We start from the raw sequence: 25190 nt of genomic DNA, 5'->3' as shown, positions 1-25190 counted from the left end.
CAGCTACACAGGCGTCAGATGATGGATGGACACATAGGGTGTGGTCTAGCCGGACCATGGGATATGAGTCCATAATAAGGAAGAATGGGGGAGCTAACACAGTTCACTGTGGATGAAGCCTGAAGACGTGTGTTCGTGAGAGAAGTGGGATCAAAGAGGTCCGTGTTGTGTGCTCTCCACATCTATGAAGTGTTCAGATTAGGCAAATCCACAGAAGATGGATTAGTGGTTGCTAGAGACTGGGCTCGAGCAGAACAGGAATGAGGCGAGCCTTGTTAGTAGGAAAAATATTCTAGAATTAGACAGTGGTGATGCTTGCACAATTCTGTGCATGTACCAAAAGCAAACCCTCTCACTAGTACACTTTGATAAGTAGATTGTAGGGTACATGGGCAATATCTCAATAAAGTTTTATTTAGAATCACCTGCTGACTGCGTCCCAGGCACCCCGCCAGATTCTGATGGTGTGCCGCACGGCTTCTGCCTTGATGGAGCTGCCAGTCGAGGTGAGAGTAGTAAAAGCCCACTGTGCATCTGCAGGTCGTGTTAGGCGGCGGAAGGGAGACTAAGGAAGTGTAGTCACAGAACACTGTTGGCATAGAAGCTATGCCCGCAGACCGTGGCTCAAATGCGGTCTGGCTGACTTGGGAGCTGGCACCAGGTACATGAAGATACGGAGTGGGCATTGGTAGGGAATGAGTCAACATGTCTTCCCTGTGGGAGGTGCTGAAGCCCCTGTGAGACCAAGCCTGCAAGTAGAGTGTGGGGGGTCTTTGTTCTGCTTGTTTGCTGTGAGGCTTCTCTGTGCTCTCTCTAGCTGAGAAAGTCTAGGCAGGTTCCTAGTGTGTCTTTTCAGGAAACCCCTTCAACATGAAATGAGGTACACTCTGCCTTTGGAATTATACAGCCTGAGGTGACTTTGTTGTTTCTTGTGTGTGTGTGTCTGTCTGTCTGTCTGACTAACTGTCTGACTGCCGCCCCCTCTCTCCTTCTCCCTCTCTCTCGTGTATGTTTTCTTTCTTTCTTGAGATTGAGTTTCACTAAGCAGCCCCAGCTCACCTGTAACTCTCCCTGTATAGACCAGGCTAGCCTCAGACTCAAGAGATCAGCCTGCCTTGGCTTCTGCCTCCCCAGTGCTAGGATAAGAGGTTTTTGGTTTATTTGTTTCCTTCATTGTTTTTGGGGGAGGGTGAACCATCAGGTTTTGTATTTGTTTCTTGTTTGTTTTTAAGTAAAAATCTGTCTCAAACTGAGAAGAAAACAAACAAACAAAAACAAAAACAAAAACCATGAGTTCAAAACCTGGAGGAAAGAAAAAGTAAAAATCTCTGATTCTCCTCCCACTCCTTCATTAAATGACAATAATTTTCCCACTGTGATTAGAATGTGATTTGATGTCCATACAGATAATCTGCCCAGCTCATCTCTGGTGTTCATAACTGATGGGGAGAGCCCCGGCGCTCAAGCTCAGAATCCTCATAGAAAAGTAATTTAATTTCCAGTGTAGTAAAGCAGGAAGAATGAGGCAATATACATTAAAAGGATTTTCAGAGTGGTTTAATTCCAAAGGCATGGGCTTGCGGGGGCTTTAAGAGGCCTCCGTTCTGCTCCACAATGGTGCAAGTTTCTGGACAGGTCCCTGGGATTTTAAGGCAGCTCTCTGACTCCCTGACTGAAGTGGAATCCTAAGAAAATTCTTGGTAACCAAGAAGCAAAGACATCACCCATACGCAGGCAGCACGAGATCACGAAAATGTGGATTTTTCAAAGCTGTTTTCTTAGAAACTGGCTATTTGTGCTGGAGAAAAACCTTGTATGGGAGACGGAGAGAAAGATTTAAAAAAATAAAAATCAACCCCTGCTCATCCATAACCATAGTCTGATTCCCTTATAGGGCCTGCGAGAATCTGCAGAGAGCGCTTTGGATTTATTTCTGTTTCCCCTGGGCTGACATCATCTCGTATGCATCATGGTACCCTGTTTTGGGTTTGGAAAAAGCTCAGGAAAGCTATAAATCTTGAAGCTTTTTACTATTTTTCTTTTCTCTTATTCTCTTTAAAAACACACACACATACACGCGCTCACACTCACACACACACACACCACGCAACTTTTCTTCTTTGTTAAAAGAAAAACTACAAACGCGTGTATTGATCTCTGCCTTCAGATCTTAACTGCCTTGGCTGTAATACCTTGCTTACATCTGCCAGGTTTTTGTGCAGTGTTGCAACATCTCCTTAATCCAGTCAGCATAAATAGAACATTTCAGTCATATTTGGCTACCAGCAACTTCACAGATAAGCATGCTAAGACCTTGTTGAAAGAGACTGTATGTGATTGTGTGTGATACCATCAACCCACAGCCCAGAGCCCAAATGAAAAACTTTTGTTCTTGGTGAAATTTGTTGATAGAGATATTTGAAATAAATGACTTCAGAGAACTCAATAGCTTTAAAACAAGGGGCAGGTTATGTAACAGCCAGGGGCCCTGGCCACGTAATGCTCTAATGCCCCGGGGTCCATCTTAGATTACCTCCTCAGGGAGATAGCTCAGCACGGGCCTTTGCCATTTCCTGTATTGCCCCAGCTCCAGCTTCCCCACCTCTGCCTTCAGTTTCTTTTCTTGAGAAAGGCTCTCATTATATTTGGCCCTGACTGACTGGATCTCACTCTGTAGACTAGGTTGTCCCTGCCTCCCAAGTGCTGGGATTAAAGGTGTGTGTGTGTGTGTGTGTGTGTGTGTGTGTGATCACCCCTGGCCTCCTTTGCTTTTCTCTTTGGAGGCAGGGTCCTCCCTCACTCTGTAGCACAGGCCAAGTGCATACTCACTGGGGTCCTCCGACTTCAGCCTGCCAGGTACCAGAATCCAGTGAACCAAAAGCGGTGGCTCCTGATCCTGTTTGAGTACTCAGAAGCCTTCTTGCCTTGAAGTCGTATACTTGGTGTGGTTAGACTACAGAGAGGCTCTTGTTTGTCCTGTTTTCATAGATATGAGAATGTGTGTGTGTGTTTGTGTAGTATATATACAAGTGTGATGCATTCAGGTATGCATACACATGTATGTGCACGTGTGTGGAGGCCAGAGCCTGCCACTGGGTGCCTTCCACTCTCAGTCCCCACCTTATCATTTAAATCAGGGTCTCACTGAATCCAGAGCTCATCAACTGCTTTAGACTGTTGGCTCGTGATCTCTAGGGTTGGGCCCATCTTTCCCACCTTCTCAGTACTAGTGTCGTGGATATACAAGACCACACCCCTCTGTTGTGGAGGATCTGAACTCGGAGGTCCTCATGCTTGCCTCTCAAGCAGTTGACCTCCAGAGCCACCTCTCTAGCCCTCTGATGTTTTTTGAGTTTTTTTTAAAGAACATTTGTATGATTTATTGATTCTTATTTTATGTGTATTGATTTTTTTACTTGCATGTGTGTCAGATCTCCTGGAACTGGAGCTACATGCAGTTCTGAGCTGCCATGTGGGTGCTGGGAACTGAACTCGTGTCCTCTGGAGGAGTAACCAGTGCTCTTAACCACTGAGCTGTCTCTCCAGCCCCCTCTGATGCCTTTTTGAAGCATAGGATTATCCCATCGACTCATTTATTGGCCAGATTCTCCTTGATCCCAGGCCAATGATGTATGTATGACTTTCTTTCTGAGAACCCATAATAAGGCAAGAGAGGTTTCTTTCTTGGGCAATAGGGGCAGCTATCCTGTACTGAGGCGTATGGCTGTATAGAGTACATAGAAATGTATAGAGGGAATGCGGGTTTCTCCCTTTCCCACATTTTTCTCCTCAAACTCCCTTTTGGGGGTTGTTTCTATCTTTTAATGCATTATGCATTGCGTGGAACCCTCTGTATGTTCTGGGCTCAGTGATAAAGACCGAGAGGATGAACGTGGTGTGGACTCTTCCCAAAGGGGATAGAGTACAGCCAGTGTAGACTGCATCAGCCCCCATCGCCTTGCAGCTTGTGGAGCTGACTAGCAAGAACCCAAGAGATCGTCTCGATCTAGCCTGGCCTGGCTGCAAAGATGTGAAGGCAAAGGCTAGAGAGAGAGAAGCTTGGCCAAGGTTGTCTGCTGATTGGGAGCAGACCCTTAGTGAAAACCCCATCTCCTGCACCCAGTCTGGTAGATTGGTGTGACCAGCCAACATGTACTCCAACCAAAATGGCCTCCTGTTTCTCCTCCTCTGTAGCCTCTGTGTCCCTAGTTCCCACCCAGACCTGCAGCAGGGAAGGTGTTAACTAACATTGTTAGTTTTCAGTTGTTTTTTTTTTTAAATCGCTTCTTTGAAATCCTTAGCTTTTATTAGTATATTTACTTTATGGCGTACATAAAGATCTGTATTAAAAAATAAATTGTGTTGTAAAAAGCACTGGGTAATGTTTATTAATATTGACTAGTCAGGGAGCCACGAACTATATTGCTAGGAGGATAATTTGTGATAATACCAGCTACGCATTTGAAGCTTGTCAAATGATCGTCTGATGGCCACGTTTTTAAAGAGAAGTGGGTAAAAGGACAATTTCCCTTCTGTCTTGAGAAAATGAAAGTGACCTGTTCCTAGCTGAGATTGGAACTGTCCTTTCTCTCTCCCTGGGACTCAACCCCTCTCCAGCTTCTGGCAGGTGCTTGGGGCTACAGGACAGTGGCCAGGTGTGTCCCTTGGTCTTAGAGCAGCTGGAGACCACCTCGCTAGAAATATCTCCTCTTCCGTGTCTCTGTCTTCTTGAGTCTGCACTAAAGGTGTTGAAGGCAGAGCTGGAGGCATGATTCCTGTCCTTAAAGAGCTTGAAGTTCGGAGGAACTTACAAATATTTCTAAAGATGTATATGGCACAGTGACACTGGTTATGACTAATGCCCAGCCTGGAATATGACACTGTTGGTGGCATTAAGAGACAGTCTTTGAGAAGACCAATGTCACCCATAGAAGGTAGGGAACATTCAAGTGTCCTCAGGCCGTGTGAAGAGCTCGCTTTGGTCTAGGGTGGATGCCTGTGGTAGTGTTCACTGTTCAGCCATTGCCTTTCCAATGAAGATCTACGTAGAAGGTTGAGTATGTTGGTACATGCTGTAATCCCAGCACTGGAGAGGCTTAGGCAGGGGGATCATGGGCATGGGGTCAGCCTGGGCTACAGAGTGAGTTCAAGGTGAGTCAGGGTTACATAGGTAGGTCTTGTGTCAGAAACAAACCAAACCAAGGGAAAAGAAGCACCGAAGCTGCAGACAATGCAGGAGACTGGAATGGATAGTCTAAACAGCCTTCCTTTCCCCGGAAGCTGACTTTGGGGAGGAAATCTCCGATGGCCTCATCTTTATGTCAGCACTGTCTTAGACTACTACTGACTACTGGTTGGCCTTTGTCATATCATTTGAAATATAGGTCTGTGGACCTCAGAGTTAGGCCTTTTATTTTTTTATTTTATTTTATTTTTTTACCACAGCAGTCATAAGGAAGGTGAGATAGCCCAATACTGAGCTCTCCCCTTTCTGTTAGGTATCTGTTTAGAAAGCTGAGTGAGCCCAGCTGGGTGATTTTACAGCAGAGCTGAAAGCCTATTTTTTTGAGTCTAGAGGCTTTGGCCCAGCTCTTGGTGTCCCCACAAGGAGATACTGGGCCAGTGTCCGCGTTTGTTGATGTAGTCTCTCTCCAGAGAGGCCCAGCCGGTTTGCATGAGGCTAGCTTCTGGAGTAAGTAGAAGACCTTCGAGAGAGTTGTTGTTTTAGTGGACTGCAGGCTTTTGAGAATGCGTTTAGACCTCTGTCTGGATTTTATTCACAGAAACTCCTGTCTCCTTCTGAAGGTGCCATTGATTAGGTCAAATTCGTGATGCAATGCACAGCTTTAAATGTCAACTCGACATAACCTAGAACCCCCTGGGGAAAGAATCCCAGAGAGGAATCATCTACACTGGGTTGGCTGGTGTGCATGTCTGCGGTTGGCTGTCTTAGTTTATGTGAGAAGGTCCTTCAGAGTGAGTGGCAGCATTCACCAGGCAGAGGAGCCTGAACTGTTTAAGAGTAGAGAAACAGAGCTGAGCATAGACAAGCAAGTGAGCATGCATAGTTCATTTCTCCCCGCTCTGCTCTTGACCGTAGACGTGACCTCCAGCTCCTGCCTCTGTGACTTCCCACTGTGATAAATTATAACCTGAAATTTTAGGATGAACTAAACCACTTTCCCTCCTCATATGCTTTTTGTCTGAATATTTTATCATAATAACAAAAAGTAAACTAGAACACATGGTCATTAAATTAGAAGGCAAAAGCCCTAACTGGGGTTTGAGGTACAAGCCTATAATCCCATGTGCTCTGGACACTGAGGTCCTAGGAGGATTATAATAAGTTCAAAGCTGGCTTGGGTTGCAGAGGGAGTTCAGGGCAAACTGAGGCCTAGAGAGAGCCTGTGTCATGATGAAAAAGACTACGGAGGGATACAGAGCATGGTGAGCATGCTTCAGGTTTTTAGTCCCAAGACCCAGCAATAAGAAGAGGGTACAGTCACCAGCATCAGGGAGCTGCCTTGCAGGGCTGCCTCTGATCAGGCACTAGATGAGGTGGAAGGATCTTCAGGACCTCATTAGCCTTGTCTGAATATTGGCTCAGAGGATACATCGGTTAACTAGTGGATAAAACATCATCCAAGGTCCAGTTCTACATCCCCCCTCCCCACTGGGTTCTCCCAGTTAACAGGTTCTAATTCCCTGCATTGATCTCTTTCCCAAAACTCACAGGTCAGGTAACGTCAGCTTCGTGTTAGCAGAGTTGGGGAGTATACCCTTTGGGCTGTTAGAACTAAGAGTTTGTCTCAACTGTTCTTGCTTCTGGGTAGGTCCCCTCTTTGTCATGTGTCCCTACACAGAACATGAGAAGATAGGAGGCAGGGCAGTGCTGGGCCTTGGTCTCCCTCAACCCCCCACTCCAGAAGCCAGAGAGTCTAGCCTTTTTCTCTTAGCGATGCCATGAGCCCTTCTCCTCCTCTTGCCTTCTTGGTCCTTGGCTGAGTGTATGGAAGTGGACTCCTTCTATAGAGGTCAGGCCTGCAGGGTTCCCTTAAAGTTAGGGCCAGCTGTCTCTGGAGACTGAGGTTGGGGAAGACAAGAGAAGTCACTCCTTGCTGTCTTTCATGTTCTTGTGCTGTCCCCTTGCGCTGGGTTGATGAAAGCCTAGCCTGTGGGTGTGAGGTTGTTCCGAAGCTCAACACTGATTATTCCAGGAAATTGCCATGGGCCTTCCTTATATGAACATCAGGAGCCACGAGATAGGGTCTGGTTCTGGGATGGAGGCTGCCGACATGGCTGTTGCACTCAGATTATTCCTAGGACAGGCAGAGGAGTGCCCTGGAGTGCCCTATACCTCCTTTTCTTAGAGGGGTTTCTTTAATCTTGAGCAGTTACTTTAGAACGGGGCATAGGAAGCAAAGGCTAGCTAGAAATAGCATCTGTCACAGAGTCCTAACCGGAGTCTTCATGAGTTTCCCATTTAGTGAGCACAGACGTCCCAGTGACGACCTGGTCTTCTTGAGTTTCCCATTCAGTGATCACAGACGTCCCAGTGACAACCTGGCCACAGTGGCTTTGTTAGTGAGAGTGGCATGGTGAGATAACTGATGAGAAACAAAACAAAACAAAAAAAAGACCTTTTCTCTCGTGTTGCTTAAAGGTTCAGATTTGCTTAGATCTAATTTCTCATAATGATTTGGCTTCCTGGAGAAGGTAGGTAGAAATGGTCAGGAATGAATGTTTTTATCTTCTGGGACATAAGTGAACACCTGTTCCCTATACGGTGATGTTACCTGTTAGATCAGGCATTTGTCTGAGACGGGTCACCGTCTGAGGATATTGTAGAGTGGGTTGATGGACTCTAGAAACAGGTTACTTTCAAAATGGTGTCCATCTGTGTGGCTTCCTCTTGGAGAATGGTGCATGGGAACTCCATCATCATTGGAGGCAGTGCAAAGGAAAATGAGAACTTCGGCCATGTGAAAAGACAGGGCAGGATCGGGGAGGCATGTTAAATATGGAGAGGAGAAAGGCCTGTAGGTTGGCATTTTGGTTGAAATCTCTGCAGAGAGTGGTAACCGTGAGTAAAGAGGGGTGACAGTGACCCCATTCAGAGTTGTCATCTTGCTTTAGCTGGGAGTCTGTTGCCACAGGGGCTCTTCTGAAGACTGGGACAGAATCTGCTGGTTGCTGGATCTGTAAAACGCTTCTTCTCTGCCACTTGAGTTTTCTCAGACCGTCTTCCTTGCTGTGTGAACCATCATTTTTAAGATTTTGTTTTAGATGAACAAGCTCCTTGAATAGGGCTCCCCTGAAGTCCCAGGCAGGCCTGTGAGATTACCCATCTTTCTCTTTTGAACTTTGTGTGCCTGGCCTTGCTCTCCCTGCCAATGAAGCCTGACCCTTGTCCTTTGCTACATGTGGACTCACATGGGTGCCATGCTGGTCTCTGGGAACCTGTGTGGGGCACTGAGTTAGTAGGTCAGTTTCAGGGCAGTGTGCTTCCCCTGAGAATTAGGCAAGTCACAGCACCAGTATCACCAAAGACTTGAAAACTCGGGGTGGCAGAAACGGTTCTGAGGAGAGGCTTCTGGTGGACTTCAAGAAGTTTCTTTCACAGAAAGAAAGAGAAAATATGGCTCCTGTGTATTCGAAGGTTTTGAAATGAACAGATTGCTGGGTTGAGTCTAGAGTTTTGTTTGCTGTATCATATAGTCTGATGACCTGGGTGTCCCAGTATATCACAATACATGGTGACAAGCAGATCATGGCCCAGGAAAATAATAATAATGTCCTTTATAAGAACTCCTTGGAGGCCAGGTCAAAAGGATATGGATAAAGACTTTTGAGTAATAAAAGTTTATCTCTACCTAAAATTTTAGTTAATAAGCTGTATAATTTTACAAATTAGAAAGAATTTGATTGGTGGGTGTGGCGGCGCACACCTATGATCCCAGAACTTGAGAGACAGAGGCTGGCAGATGTTTGAGAATTCAAGACCAACCTGATCTACACATCAAGTTATCGGCCTATCAGGGCTACAGAGTGAGACGGTGTATCAAGAAAATAAAATAAACTTCAAGCCATTAAGACAACATGACTTGTTCAGTGTCTTTAAGCCAGCCTGGGCTAGGTCAGGATAAGAGTGTGGATCTTGCATTTGTGTGCTAGGTATTCCTACTTATACCCTTCTATACTTATGCAGGAAACATCACCTTTCACATAGAGCCAGTCTGGTTGGCAACTATTCGAAAAACCACTTTCAGCAATTGCTGAGCAAATCTCCTCATATCCAGGGAAAAGGCAATGCTGTTACTTAGGAGTGTTCATTGGGGTGAGAGATTTGATCTGGAACCCTTGAGGGAGGATCAAAGGAAGGCTGGTGGGGAGTATCCCCCAGATCTGAAGACTGACCATTCCATGGTCCTTTGAGAAAACAAAGCCACTTGAGGTCTGTCCTCCCATGCTCCCGGGCATGGGTACCCATGGAAGCTAACAAAACACAACAGTGAAAATCAGCTAAACCCAATTTGTATCCAACTTTCAGGAAAGTACCAGGGAATCTACCCTTGAAGAGACTTTGTGTTGTGTAGGTATCTCTTACAAAGACAAACATTTATCATGTCCATGCAAGCGACAGGAGTGTGCCACTGCGCTTGCTCCCCACACCACCTGTGTGTGTGTGTGATTCCTGGGTACCTACTTAAAAGCATACTTTGCCCCAAACACTATTAGGACATGCCCCAGTACCCTGACATTGTGAAATATAATCAGAGTAAAGAATGTTCAGTTAAAATGTTCTGTACTCTTTCTCAATTTGGATAGATCAACCACAGCCAAGAGTGAGATAACACGTGGGGGATGGGTGGGGCGCCCAGCAGTGTTGTGGGAGACCGTGTGTGTTTATGTGTTTGTGCTTGGGAAATCATTTGTCTTTGGCAAGGGGGAAGAGGAAGGCAGCAAACAGAACAATGTGATTGAGAAAGAGTTCTGCAAAGAGAACTGTCTGTGATCCCTATCAGAAGGCTGCACGCATGGTGTCGGGTGTTGTCCTCTTGCTACGGTTGGCCCATTGTCTGGCATGCTACAGAGACTCCGCTGGGGCACACTGAATGATTTTTAGCACCGATATGGGTGTCTGCAAGTAGGTAGCAGCGTGTGCTTGGCTGCCATTTTGATATGGGCAGTGCCAGTCTGAGCATATACTACCCAGTTTTCTCTAGCATTGGCAGCACCAGCTCCAAAGCCCACTGTGGTCTGAGCACATGACCATTCTGTCCTAGCAGTGGCCCAGGCTCTCCAAGAACTCAAGTCCTCACACCTGCCCCACTACCCTCACATCTTGTCTCTGGCTGCCACTCTCTGCCCTGGTCCTTAGTGACAGGAAAGACACAGATACTAGGGTAGCTGTACCTGGATCCTGGATCCAGCTGTGGCCATTGGCGTTTGAGAACAGGAGTGTGGTAGAGAGGGGCAGTCAGCATATGGGGCCAGCTCACATAGTACTCGGATCCCTTCCCACTGCTCAACTCTCTATTTTCTGGTCCACTGGGTTCCTTGTAGCTGACCAACCCCATTGCAAAGGGTCTGGAAAGAAACACCGCAGCAAGGAGTTAGGCTAAGAAGTAGCATTGTCTCAGAGCCTGTAACCAGTTATTGCCAGGGTCATAGCATGCCACTACATAGAATCCCAATGGTGGTGAGTGAGATGGCATGCATGGAAGACCCTTGATAGGCTAAAGAACCTCATTCTAGATTGAAAGTATTCAGTGTCGCTAAATTCTTCTGTCTGTTGGGTGGGGGAGGTAGGTCATGGCTATTCAAAGGATATCTGGATACTGAAAGAGAAGCATCCTTAGGCTTCTTGGGAAAGTTCCTGAACATTGGGAGTGGGGAGAAAGATGAGACACTGTTGCAGCCTTCTGAGTCTAGCAGGTGGCAAGAGCTTGCTTGAATCAGGCACAATTTAGTGTCTGTGTGTCTCTGTGTCTTTTTTGGGGGGAGGGGTTGAGTTAGTGCTCCTGGAGGTAACAAAGGCCAGGAGGGCTCCATCCATGATTGACAGCCCTCTGAATTCACATCTGATTTCTGAGTCATAGTAAAAGTGTTTAAAGTGATAAGAAGTATCCTGCACTTCTAGGAACAAGATTAAGAATGGCTACAAGAGTCCATGGACACTGGGGGCACAGGGAGACTATCCCACAATCAGGGTGAGGTGAGACTCTTCTCTCCTCCTCACTGTGATCTCTTCCAGTTCCCACTGCTGGGAATGGCTGTGCAAGCCTGCAGATGTGTGTGGTGGTGGTGGGGAGCCTTCTGTCCACCTGGAACAGTGGCGACCTGTCTTCTCCTCTCTTCTACAGGAAACTGCACAGCGGGATGAAGACGTACGGGTGTGAGCTCTGCGGAAAACGGTTCCTGGACAGTCTGCGACTGAGAATGCATTTACTGGCTCATTCAGGTAGGCAAGGCCTCCTTCCCTGGCCCCATGTTGGTACAGACAACTATCTCCTGCCCATTTTCCCTCTCAGCTCGGAGCTGGCCATGGTCTGATTGTCTTCACTGCCAGTCAGGGCTTCAGTCCACCTTGTCCCTTGGATCTTCCTTCCAGTTTCACGGAACAGAAAAGCCACCCTGAGAATGTGCCCAATCAAAGAAACCCATCCTCGTGCTCTCCCCTGGGGTTCCCGGGCCATCACTGGTACCCATGCCCTGTGCGATCTACCTTCCAAAGTAGACTGCAGTTTCATTAGCAGAAACAGTTGTGGAATTAGGTTCTTGCTGTCTAATGAATCTGACTATTGGGCTCACATTATACAAGAGCCTTTAATTAAATAGATATAGAAAGGTTGGAACTCAAAGCTAGTTATAGCATGCTGTCTTTTGCAAGTTAATTTTATCCAATTCTAGTAGGGTTGACTATGTGGCTGCTTGTAATTTTGTTCATGTTTGGGCAAAACTGTTCTGCCCCAAGAGGTGCGTGGAAAGGGGAGAAGCCCTTGACACCCTGCCTGCCTGGTGGGGTGGGTACAGGGAAGGAGCCTGCAGATCTGACGCTGCAACCTTTGAGCTGAGGGCACAGCCTGCCTGTTACTGTAAAGGCTGGAACTGCCCTGCCAGTTCTTCTCTCCCTAGTAGCTTTGCCTTTAAACCTTGCATTCATATTTTCGGGGAGAAAAGAAGGCTGTCTGCTTTGGTCTTGCTCCCCTTATGTGGGTGTCTACCAGTAGCTGCCTCTGCTTTGGCCATATTGCCTCAGCAATATGTCCTCCCGGAGTTTTAACACGTGATCCGTCCCTTCCCGTGACAGACACTAGCTACGTGACTATGGCCAAATTCATTCTCTCTCTCTCTCTCTCTCTCTCTCTCTCTCTCTCTCTCTCTCTCTCTCTCCCTCTCAGTGCAGGTGCTTCCCCCACATAGAAGTGATTTTTTTTTTTCTGTTTTGAGAATTAGGTGACAGAATACTAAATGTCTCCACAGCAAGTTCCTGGCTTGCAGCTGGCGATTCACAGATATCGTGGTCCCTACCTAGACCTCTTTCCTTCTTCCTTATCCAGAAGCTGTCACCCTGGGGCATGCCTCATCACCTCACCCCAGAGGCTGCCTGCCTGGTGGGCTGTCTGCGTACTATTCCTCCTCCAATTTGTTTTGTGGATGATGGTGTAAGTTCTCACTGGCGGCTTGGTGGTATCCCACAGAAACTTTGCTGCGTAGCCCACGTGATTCCACTCACTCATTGCTTATCAAGAGCTTTGTTCTGTTCACCCCTTTCTGACAGAGACAGAGAACTTCTCCCTTCTTTCCAGGTTTTTCCAGACCCCTTTCAAAATGAGACCACCTTTGACCACTCCCGACTCGTAGTCAGAAGTAATCATGCCTTCCTCTGGTGCCTGTGTTTCTGTATCTGATGCTGTCCTTGAGCATAATCTTTCTTCCCCTTGTTACTGTTATATTTCTGGGCTTGCCTTATCTCTCCATCTTGAAAGGCAGGAAGATGCAGCCTAAGAAACTTGGTCACCTGCCTCCTGATAAGGTGACTTGGCCTTTCTGAGTCTCCTCACCCTTGTCCATAAAGCGGCAATGTTTAACTTGAACTGGAGACCTTGTAGGCTCACACAGCTCCTTTTCCACTATGCCCACTGTGTGGCAGGCGCTTGGTAGGTGCAACCTCTCTTCATTCTCCTTACCAGACAGCAAAGTGTTAGGGCACAGGATTGGGCCTGTGTTATGTGTAGAACATTGCCTGCCATCGGCAAATGCTTATTGAATGAATGAATATAGCTTGGGTGTCTGATGAACCACTCAAGAGGACTCTAAGGTCCTGGCTGGTCTCGCCAGCAGCAGAAATCCTTTCATGGCTGAGGGGCTTGATGGAATGGGGACACACTGAACTTCCTGGCCCTCATCCAGGCAGTGGGCACAGGCGTGACTTGGCTACCATCTCTGCTGTAAAAGTCATGTCGGCAGTGTTGGTGGGTGTGGCTGAGGCATGCCGAGAGCTGCTGAGCTCTTATTGTTAGGTGGGTTTGGTGCCCGCAGTTCTGACAAGATAGCGGTTTTGCATCACTTCACTGTAAGCCGGTGGGTCCCTGGGGGGAGTCACTTTGGTCCTATCAGAGGTACCGCGCCAGGGTCCCATAGACTTATTTGTATGCTTCCTAAGCTTCAAGAAGTGGGCTGTGCTTCCTTACTTTCCCAATTCAGTGCTGATGTATTGGCCACTGAAGCCTGACTGTATTACATGACTGGCCCCTCTGAAATCCACTTGCCAATGCCCTTGTGAAGGAAGACTTGGCGATGAGTCACCATTTTGTTTGAATTCACCCTCGCACACAGCCAGCCTGCAGAGTCTGAGACTCCTAGTCTTTCCCTTTTCGTCCTGCAAGGGGTGTCTTGACATTCAAGTAGCCCCAAAGGGCAGCGAGGCTAGACCACTTCCTCAGCCTTTGCTCCCTGCAGAGACCTGAGCTTGCTGCAGGTTAGGGCTTGGCTGAGGGGTTCCCAGACTTGTAGCAACCCCTACACCAGCTAAGAGAACCCTGTTGCTCTAGAGATTTGTTTTATGCTGGGCTTGGTGATCTATACCTATAATCTCAGCACCTGGGAATTACAAGGAAGGGACTCAGGAACTCAAGGCCTGCTACAGCTACATAGCAAATTCAAGGCCAGCCTGGGCTACATGCTACCCTGTCTTAAAAAAACAAAAGACAAGTTTTTATCTATCTATCTATCTATCTATCTATCTATCTATCTATCTACCTATCTATCTATTTTGATACACACACAAAGGCTGGCCTGGAACATGCTATAAATAGCACATATTTTTTGCTTCTCTGGTTTGAAGACTCTGTATTAGGGGAGGTGACAGTGAGACCCATTTTTTTTAAGAGGGTAAAGGATTGGAATTGGGAAGATCAGTAGTTGCCCAGGGCTTGGGGAACTTGTTTTTGTCTTTTTTTCTTTTCTTTTTTTTTTTTTTAAAGAACATGCTGTGAAGAAAAGAACTCCAGCCTGAGCCCGGGTCCTGGTTGCTCCCTCAGCGTTGCCCTTGCCAGGCTTATCCCGGCTGTCTCTTCTGCTCCACCGAGCTGCACGCCTCTCCCTTCCTCCCTTGCTTGCTGGTGCTGGCCGCCCCACCCCCTCTTGGCTAGCACAGCCTGTGTTTGTTATTGTAGTCCTGGCGCTGAGCCAGGGCTGGCTGGGAGCCAGACTTGTGGGTACAGTATGTACAGTGAGTGCTCTGCCAAGTTTGTCATCATACGCGATTATTTTTTTTTCTAATCTGGAAGGGGTGGGGTGAAAACAAGGGTTTGTGCGATGCTGGAGGAGAGGATGCACTGAATTCCATGTTGTTTCTGTAAGGAAGGCGCTCCAAGCACGCTCGCCTTACCCCTTCTGCGTCTTTCCTTTCGCCTTCCTCTCCCCTTCACTTCCCTATCAGATGAAATCAGCCTGTAGGAGATTGACAAGGCAAGCTCTTATTTGCAGTGACTAGAATACTAAATTTACACTCTTAAATCAGTTTTCATTGTGTTGAAATTGACAATTTGTTTAATTAGAAGTTTGCCCTGTAGGAGGCCCTTCTGAGAGCCTGCTATTTCTCCCCTCCTCTTCTTACTTTCTCTGTTTTAGTTGTATTGTGTTTTTCTTTTTCTTTTTTTTTTTAAGACCCTAAATGGTGGTAGTAATGTTTGGTTTAATTGAAGTTTCTATTCCGATTTGAATGCGTTAACTACCCAAATGTTTATGAGATATACCTGATGATAACAATAAGTTTAAATTAACCACCAACAACCTAACTCGTTAACTAATGAGTGATCTGGCAGAGTTCTGGATTTTAGAGATGGTTTTCGGGATCAGAAGGGCTTGAGGATTAGGGCTGTGGCTCATCAAGGGAAGAGCAATAACTTTATTCAAGTTTCTGCCAAATTTGAGGTAGGGTTGGGGCAGGGAGCGGAATATCCTTCAGCCCATCACCCGTGTCCAGAGATGACCCTGAGGTCTCGTTCATTGCCTCGTTCCCGTGGGGATAAGGCCCGGAAGCATTTATGGGTCCCCAACTCTTTGCCTTTCCTTTTTCTAAAGAGGTGATTTCCAGCTGGGATGTGGGGCTAGACAGACCACAGACCATAGGCTGTGGCTCAGTGGGTTCTGAACATGCCACACCCTGGCATGACATACTGCAGGCTTAGAAGCACACTGCAACTCCTTGCCCTATTTTGGACAAGGCTGTTTACTGGGAGGGGTCTGGGTGTCTAGGTGGTCAGGTCCCATTCTGGGGGTATCATTCACTTTTGGAACGAGTGCATGTTTAATAAGCACTAATTAGGAGTGAGGTCGAGTGCCTTTGACAGTGATGGATGTCAGCGCACCCTTCCCCTCCAGGAACTTGGTCTAGTAGGAGACATCGGGTCGGTTATAAAACATTGGTGAAAGAACAGTACTGAGTGTCAAGAAAGAAGTATAGGAGAGGTTCAGAAGATGTCGACCCCGAATGGCAGCGAGAACAGTGCTCTGGAGGGGTCACGGGAGGCCTGACTGTGGGGATGAACAGTGCTGCTTGGAGAGGAGTATGTGGGTAGAGTGGGAGCGGGGGACAGAGGGAGGCGTGCAGGGCTTGCAGGACGAGGCAAGACTGTGGGAGGCATGCAGGGGCAAAATGATTTGTAACTCCCCAGCACTGGAGAGCCACTAACGTATAGCGAAGGGAGCAACCTTGTTTTCCCTTAAGGGACTGTTGAGCTTTGGCTATCAGTTGGCCTGGAGTCTCGATAGTCAAGACATGGCTGCAGTGTGGAATCCCAAGCTTCCTACCCTAGGGTAAGCTGTCAGGGTGGGAATGCCTCACACACGCCTTCCCTGCTTGCACTGGTGCTTAGGAGATGTCAGCCATGCTGGTTGAGCACCCACTGCTGTGACTAGGCTTGTGTCCACACTCAGAGCCACAGCAGAGGAGTGAAGGCCTAGGGTGATGGGTTTTACAATTCTGACAAGAGCATGGGGTAGCCCTGGTACAAATATCTGAGACCTGAGTTATCCATGGAGCAGGTGAAAGTGACAGGGAAGTTGGGATCAGAAGCAAGATTGGTTTTCTTTGGCTCCTGTGATCAAGGGGAAAAAAAAAATACAAGTTGGCAAAGATCACTGAATTGACCTGGTTTCTTCCCTCTCTCCCTCCCCCCTCCCTCCTTCTAACACTTAGCTTTTGACTTCAGGGTTCTTAAAGACAGAGGAGGAGGGAAAACAAGGCAGCTAGCAAGTCCCTGTGACTGCTAAGTGAGGGGTGCCCAAAGTGATCTTCAGAAAGGCTGCCTTAGAGTTCAAAGATGGCTTCTCAGGACTGGGGCTTGGAGTTGGCCAGGCACAGGGGAGTCTGTAGCCAGTCCTTTACCCTGTCTCCTCTCCAGAGGACACCAACTTTCCTTTCTGCCACCAGGGTAAAACTGGAGAGTCCTGGAAATACCATCTCCTGGCGCGGGGTCGGAGGGGGTGCTCTTTACTGGGAGACCCAGATCTTGAGAGGTGCCCACCCACTGAGCATTCCTGTTGGCAGTGGGGCTCTGAGGTCCACACACTGGGGTGGCACAGAGGAAAGAGCTGGAAAAGCACTTCCTCCCGTCTCTCCCTTGAACACCCTTTTCGCTCTTCCTCTCCCTCCTCTGAATTTGGCCGGCTTCCTGAACTTTTTCCCAGAGTGGTGTCGTCACTGGCCTGCCGGCAGGTCTGGATGTTCTGCCAGCATTCCAGAGAGTTTATGATCGCTTGCAGATGCGTCTCCAAGAACACACTGTACCCAAAGCAGAAATTAATGCAGGCTTGACTGCAGTCCAAGCCCCTACACGGGAGAGAGGAGAAAGAAAACAAAAACTGTTTAATGCTGTTTATAAATTATACACTGGCTGATGAAAAATACATTTCTTTCCTGCCCCCTTCCATTCTCCTCCTCCCCTATAGCCCCCTCCCCTCTCCCGCCCCTTCTCCATTTCTGCCTCAAGAGCCTCAGCTGAGAGCAGGAGAATATGGTTTTGCTTTTTAGCTCCTGTTTTGGCTGGGATCCGAAACCCTGCCGCTGACTCCTAGCCAGAGTGTTCTTCCCCTTTACCTGATGAAATACACTGATTTTTCCAGCCCACACAAGCTGGTTTTGGTTTAGTTGTTTGGGTGGGTGGGTTTTCACCCCCCCCCCAGGGGGGTTGTTTACACTGAGTGTCATATGCAATGCAGGGCGCCATGCTAGTCCTAGGAAGATGAGTCCCCCACATCTGTCCACCTTAATATCACTGAGCATATATATATATATATATATATATATATATATATATATATATATATATATATGCTTTGAAGTCCCAAAGCCTGCAAGGCTTTCACCTAAGGCTAACTGGACTGAGAAAGTTGGGGAAATTCTTTGCAGGTCTTTGTATTAAACAGCAGAATCCACCGCTTCTCTTCCAGTCATTCACCCATAACCTGTGTGAAGATGGGGTTCACAACCCCCTAGTACACACATGTATGGTACTGTAGCAGGACTGGGGAGCTCATTCTGTCTATCCCTCTGGATCCCACCCAGCTTCTTCCCACACCCCACCAGCCCCCCTCTCCCAATTTATTCTATAAATTCGTTTTTACATTATGTCTATCCATTTACATGGCTTTTGTGTTTTTTAATACTGCTAATGTTTATCATTTGCCCAACAGGCTCGACAGATTTTGCTTCCTGTAGAGCATTGAGGCTTTAGAGCCCCCTCGTTGCTAAGTAGCAGTCTCTCTGTACTGTAATGGGCTGATTTTGTATTCCGTTCAGCGCTGTATCTTATTTTTGTATGCAAGACAAAGTGTTTTGATGGAGGACGATTGCGGCAGTGTCTGGAGGCTGTTTGGAGTTTTATGGGCTGTACAGTACACTGTGTGCTCTCCGAACAGAACGCAGGCTGTTGAATTTTGGATTGGATTTGTCATTTTTCCCCGCTCGGAGAGGAGCCTGTCAGATAGAACATGACTTTAAGGGTGGAAGAAAGAAAGTGGGGATTATGTAATATCCCTTTCCTCTCTCCCTCTTTCTGTCTCTCACTCTTGCTCTCTCTCAGTGATCTTTCCATCCGCAAATAGGGTGGCACACCTCCTTTCCCACCGCAGCATGAGTTTGCACAGCTAGCTGGTGACGTTCCTCTTAGGAATGAATGGTGCCCTGGAGGAGAGGATAAGACATCTGTCTGTCTGCTGCTCACTGGAGTCTTCTCTCCTTCGCTCCTTCCATCCTGCCTGGGTTTCGGACATCTTTCCAAGCCCCTGATTTTTGGCTGAGGAGGAGTAGGATGGGACTGCAGGGCAGGACCATTTTTATGGAGTGGACCCAAAAGCAACAGCGTTTTGTTATTCTCATAGATTTTACACCTTCGCTGGACTTCCTAGATCCGCCTCTTGACAGAAATGTGTTCCTGGGTGGGCTCCCATGGCTGTCTTTCCCTCTAGCCTCTGTTCCCGAGTCCTTGAGCCAAGTGGGGCCTGTGTGGTGTGGTGTCCAGGCCTGCACCTGCAGATCGTGTCCTGCCCTGTCCATCACGCTGCTGCTGTTCCTCTCAGCACCCCCTCTGCATGGGCGGGTGTTTATTTTGTAGCTCTTTTCTCCTTTGCTTCCACTTCCCCCCAGTCTCCTCCAGGCTCACTTCATCTCTTTGTCACCGTCCCCATGTCTGTGTCAGCAGCAGCCGTCGCTTGACATTGCTGTGTGTTTTCTGTCTTCTTTCCTGTCTCTTCATCTGTCTTAGTCGCTGTCTTCCTTAGCCTGTCTTCTCTCATCTGTCTGTTGGTCTGTCTGTCTCTTTTGTTAACACCCTCAGCGTTCCTTAGCTTAGAGGTTAGGCAGCCATCAGAATGGGAACTTAGATCACGCTGGCCCAGAGGCCTAGTGAGGACATGACTAGAGAAAGGTTGAAGCTTGGACCTTACACGTGCTGGTTCTTTACCTTGAGGGGACCAGAGTGGGTGCGCTCTGCCCTGGCTTCTTTGTACATACTGTTTTTAGGTGGATTTGGTAGATAGAAAAACAGAGTTAGGTTTTGCAAGGCCTTTATTGGACGCTGCTCCTCAGAACCCATGCTCAACACAGGTGTGTACTGAATACCTACCAGAGCATGGAAGCCTCCAGACAACCCTTGCCAATCATTCTCCTATACCTATGATCTGGAAAAATGCTTGGCACACAGAAAGCTTGGATCGGTATTTTTGAATCAGTGGATATCCTGTAACTAAAGTGAGGTAGCTCAGTGGATAAAGGTGCCTGCCGCACTAGCCTGGTGCCCTGAGCTTAATCCCTGGAACCTGTGTAAAGGTAGAAGGAGAAGACCTATTTCACAGGGCTGTCCTCTGATGTACGCACATGCACACATACATACACACACCCCTACCGCCACCACCAGCAGTAATAATATATACGTAAGTACAATCTTTGTACTACTAGGGGAGATCTGGGGTTGGTGGGACATGAAGCTTACATGGATCATGAATTTGGGTGTTTCCTTTAGGACAGGATTCTGAATATTCGGAGTTTGGGATCTACTGGGAAAGGGACGGGTGCTGGAGAGAGTGAGGGAAAAGCTGCAACACCAGTCCGTTTTGCTAGGCAGACCTCTGTAGATCCAACATGAGGAGCAGCTGATTAAACCTCCCACCCCCATGAAATAGCTCAGCTGGTAGCACATAGTGGTATCTAAGAACCTGCAGGCCATGGGGTAGCTGTACCTGATGAACCCAGGTTTCTAGTCCTCAGGGCTTGGACCAAGTCTTCCTCTTTTTTTTTTTTTTTTTTTTTTTTTTGGTAAACCATCGCTGGTCACAGGAGCCTATACACTTCTTAGGATCTCATGCTCCATTCTCAGCCAGCACGGCTGATTGGCAGGGAGGTCCTGAGTTCTACCATGCCCTGAGCCTTCAGGCAGATAGACAGTCATGGTAGCTATTAACTTAACTAACCATGGGATGGGATGGTGTTCAGCCCCATTCCTGTCCCTGGTGATCTTTCTGACTAGGTCAGTGGATTTCGTTCGTTGGGGGCAAAATCTAAATCTGGCTAAGGACCTCTTGCCGAGTGTGTGCCAAGTGTCTGTGTGTCTGGGAACCTAGAGATGATGGGGGGGAGGGTGCCTGTAGAGGTCCAGGCTAGGGGTGGGTGGGCTTGGACAGATGTTTGGTTAAGAATGTGGCTCCTCATTGGAGGGTCTGAAGAGATAACCAAAATAAGGGGCAGTATTTTCATCAGACATTGTATGCACGTGTGTCTGTGTGCACAAGTATGAGTAAAAAGGAGTTTGAGATGAAGTGCTTACATGAAATTCTCAAAATTGTTCCTCTGCTATAATGGGCCCACACAGGCCATTACCTTGAAAATTTAAAAACAAAATGAGCTCATGATATCTAGTGACTGCCACCGACATTTATGCCTGGCTGCAAACCCAGCTTTACCTTTGGCTTCATTGTTGGTTGTTAATTTTTGGATGTTGATGGCACCCCCCACCTTGGGTTTCTATAGGAACCCGTTGACTGATGGATGGATAGGAGGAGCCTTTCTCAACGCGACCCCAGCGAAGAACCTTTTCATTTTCAAAATAACCTCTGACCTTTCAGGCCAACAGAGCAGAGTTTCTTGGAGGAATCCCCAAGGGCTAAGGCCCAGGGCTGAGGCCGAGACTCCAGGTTGACTTTGGTGGGGGGTGGGGGAACAGGGGTTGAAGTTTGCATTTTTTAAAATTTAATAATTTGGGTTTCCCATGAATGGTTCTGCATGGCGTGCAATAGTATGCATTTTCATAACTGTCTCTTCCACTTTGGGTAAAGGAAGGGAGGGGAAAAAATAACAGCAGCAGCATTCTGTGGGCAAAGGAAGAAAACAAGAGAATGGGGCAGAGAACAGGCTAAATTTAAAATTGTAATTGGCTGACTTCCACTGGCTTGCGGGTGTTTTAATGACTCATAATAACTTCATTTAAAACCAGCTGAGCAGAAAATAGATCGGAGAGGAGCCTCGGGCCATTATGGATTTGTTTTTTTTGACAAGCTCGGTTTTCAGCAGCCAGGAAGGCTCTCAAAGAGGGCTTGGCTGTTTCTCTCTCTCTCTCTCTCTCTCTCTCTCTCTCTCTCTCTCTCTCTCTCTCTCTCTCTCGCTCTCTCTCTCTCTCTCTCTCTCTCTCTCTCTCTCTCTCTCTCTCTCTTTCCCTTTCTCTCTCTCATGACTGGGAAAGACTGTATAGAAAAAACAGAGATAGTTCCTTTTTCTTTTCAACTCTCCCCTTACCCCTTTTAATTTTTTTTTAAAAACTGATTAAAATAGATGCCTCGGGGTGTTATTTTAGCATTTTAAGATTCGCCCCACACCCACATACACTTTTGATGTGGTAAACAGAACATAAATAAAATTGTTTTGGAAATGACTGAATTAATTAGGTAGTAAAACAACTCCAATGAATAAATTCCCTGTGCTGGTTTGCCCTCCCCCTCAGCCATATTTCCACCAACCCCCTCCTCTTTCTCCCGGCCCCTCCCTCCTCGGTAGGAGACCCTCCCCTTTCCATGGCAAGGCTCTCCTACTACAGGGGCAGTCGTTCAGCGATTCACCTGCCCCACATGCCCATCAACTGGGGTTTCCGTGGGACTGGCTCTGTCCAGGAAGTTTTCGGGATTGTCAGAGGAGTCTCTGACCTGTCTCTAGGCATTTCCCCATACTACCTAGCACAGGAACCTGAATGGTGGTTAGAACTCTACTGCCTTTTGTGTAGATGGGCGGGGGTATGGCAGGAAACAGACTGGAGGCTCTCCTGTGCTGCCTCAAGCCCTGGGACCAGCAGTCTGGACCAGGAGAGGGAGGCAGGGACCTTGTCAGTGGCCTGTTTCCTGGCCTCCCTACAGCCTAGCACATAGTAGGCAATCAGTAGATGTCTGTTGAAGAAATGAATGGCTTTGGGTGCCTGATAATGGATGCGGACAGGGAGAAAGCATTTATCTGCTGTGTCCCTGCTGTGTTCCAGGCGTAGTGCAGTGCTGGCATGCTGACAGCTTTGACACGCTGGTGCTGTTTATAGATGGGGACACTGAGCCTTCAAGTATCCGCGGCTTAGCCTGTTTGAGATCAGAAAGCCAAGGGGTGGCAGAGCTGGGTTCCAACCTAGATCTTTCACTGTGCCTGACCCTGGTTCCACACGGTCAAGTGTTCCAATTCCCGCTTTGCTGTTTGTTTAGCTAGTAATGCCTTACAGGTTGGGGAGGTGAGCTAAGAGAGCGAAGGCCAAGAAGGCCTCCTCTGCTGAGGCTCGGAGACAGGAAGCGCCATATTGGATGCCGCTCCAGAGCCTTGCACTGGGCCAGCCACCAGAAACAGGAGTGGTTTATTAACCTTTCCTGCTGGGCCACAAGAGTAGCTAGCGTGTGTTCAGTGATTGCCTGATACATATATGGCTGTCGCTCTTCTGCATTGCTTTGGAGGGCTGCAGCAAGATGGTCCTGGGAGCATCCCTAGAGGATCATGGGTCAGTATGCAGCTTCACCTTCAGGGAAAGCTCGGGAGTGCCATGCCTTTCATTCCTCTCCATCACTATGCCCCACAGAAAGAAAGACAGAGAGAGACAGCTAACTGTGGTCTCCTGTCTTCTCCTAGGGAAGGTACCCTGGGCCCAGGAGTAAAAGGGAGAGCTTGCTTGTTCTGTGACTCTTAGAGGAGGAAGCGTGTGGGATGTTTCTAGCCCCATAGGTGTCCAGCATCTTGTAGTGTGAACTTTTGTAAGGTTGTGGTCCCCCTGGCCTTTCAGCCCTTGTCCAATGGCGCTGTATCCTTTGAAATGAGACTAGTTTTGCCCACTGTCAAACAGCAGAGCCTTCTGGGGTGGGAGTGGGGAGGGGATTTTCACCTAGTGTGAACCGGACTGTGAAGGTGGAGAAGCAGAGAGATGTGAGTGGTTGTGCTGGATCCCACCCACATGTGGCTCTGTTTTAGAGGGAGGAGAGCATCATTGTGTTTGAACTCAGCTGTTAGCAGCTGAACTGAGGGTCAGTGGTGTGCCACCCAGGCAGGGCAGACAAGAGTTGGCACTACTACCCTTACACAACTCTTGCTAGTGAGTTAGCTGACGGGATAACATGAGCCCAGAAAGGGAAGGGTTTTTACTGTCCCCACAAGGGCAACAAGTGGGTGCTATGGGGGTTTAGAGTCATGAAACCATCCCTTGGATGAGGTGGGGGTTGAGGAAAGTAGTCCAGAAGACGGTATGTGATGTTTAAATGGGGGGTGCTGTGCTCAGGCTGAGGGGCGTGTCTTTTCTAGGTGAGAGGAAGCAAGAACATCTGTGAGCTAGAACCAAGCAGGTTCTGTCTCTGGTGTCCATAGTGACCATCAAAGGCTTAGGACCTGGTGTCTTGCATCTGAGGATTCTCAGGTACCCGAGGGTATTGTGGTCCTCTTGATTGGCAGGTTGAGAAGCACTCCAACGAAAACTTCTGTCAGGCATGGTGTGGGTGGGTGGTGCCTGGCATCCCAGACTTGGGAGGCTGGAGCAGGAGGATTGAGAATTACAGGCTAGCTTGGGATCCATTGAAAGACTGAGGGTTGGAACTACAGCTCAGTGGTAAGCGTGCTTATCCAGCGTGCAAGAACCTATGGGCAACCTCAAGCAAACCAAGCGAGGACAATGGGGAAATACGGGAGAGGGTGCTACAAGACTCATCCCGTGAAAGCAGTGTTTAGAGCATTGCCTTTGGGTGAACTGAATCTAACGGGGCCACCCTGAGGACTTCAGCTTTGAGGGTTTATCCCAGATGAACGTCACCCGAAACCCCAGCCCCTCTCCTTAGATCACAAGGCAAATTACCCCCGTGTGTACTTCGATAAGAGTGGACTGGATCCCTCGGCTTGAAGGCAGGGCCAAGGGCTGCTGTAGGAACGTGGCTGTGTCTGGAATTCAGTGTGGCATACATGCCTCTTCTAGGCTCAGCCCCCTTATCCTGGCCCCCACGAGTTGGCACACTCCTTTCTCTTTTCCCCCAGCCAAGTCCATTTGGAACAGAATTCTTTCACTTGCCAGAGAAAAAGGAAAAAAAAATCCCAAGTTCTAAACTTTTCATTAGGTAGTTGGGATAAAAAGCCTTCTGGGGTAGGCGGATTAAACCTCACAGCTCTCTCGCTGGCTATTAGAAGCTAATTGAGCACCTAGAGCTCATTGGCACTGAGTTCTGCTGGCGTAATTATGCAAGGCCACCATCATTTCAGTAACAAGGTAACTCCAGGTAAAAGGAGAATGCTCTGAAACTTCTGATTCGCTCGAGTCTTCCTCGTTTGCTTTCCTGAAATGAGCCCAGGACAGACAAAAGCCTGGAGGTGAGACTTTGGGGGACAAGCTGTTGTCCTGGGTAATTACTGCCTCCCCCAGCCTAAGTCTTCCCATGGAGACAGCTCAGTGTGTCTGGTAGAGCCCTGCTGTGAGCTAGTCTGGTCTTGATTGAGGTTTGGGGTCTGGAATCACACGTTGTGGAATGGAGGATACAGAGAAGCAGGTGGAAGCTTAAGGGTTGCCCCAGGAGGAATAAGGAGAGTCCCAGGGCGGTGTCTTCCACAGGCACGGAGAGCAGCGCCTGACCCAGGTGCTAAGGGAGACTCAGAGTCTCGGTCTGTCTGTCTGTCTGGAGGTCTGTCCAGTGTGGAT

At 48.0% G+C, this 25190-nt stretch overlaps 1 protein-coding gene across 4 annotated transcripts in view; it reads left to right on the top strand.

Annotated features, from left to right (window-relative positions):
• Positions 1 to 25190, top strand: part of Zbtb16 (zinc finger and BTB domain containing 16) — a 186092-nt gene that overhangs the window by 81188 nt on the left and 79714 nt on the right. For all 4 annotated transcript variants that reach the window (XM_057766641.1, XM_057766642.1, XM_057766644.1 and 1 more), the window contains exon 3: positions 11367 to 11464. In XM_057766641.1, coding sequence (XP_057622624.1) covers positions 11367 to 11464 — 98 coding nt within the window. The remainder of the gene's footprint in view (positions 1 to 11366; positions 11465 to 25190) is intronic.

This window comes from Chionomys nivalis, chromosome 4 (assembly GCF_950005125.1).
Source record: "Chionomys nivalis chromosome 4, mChiNiv1.1, whole genome shotgun sequence".
Classification (NCBI taxonomy): domain Eukaryota; kingdom Metazoa; phylum Chordata; class Mammalia; order Rodentia; family Cricetidae; genus Chionomys; species Chionomys nivalis.
This window is presented reverse-complemented; position numbering and strand designations above follow the sequence as displayed.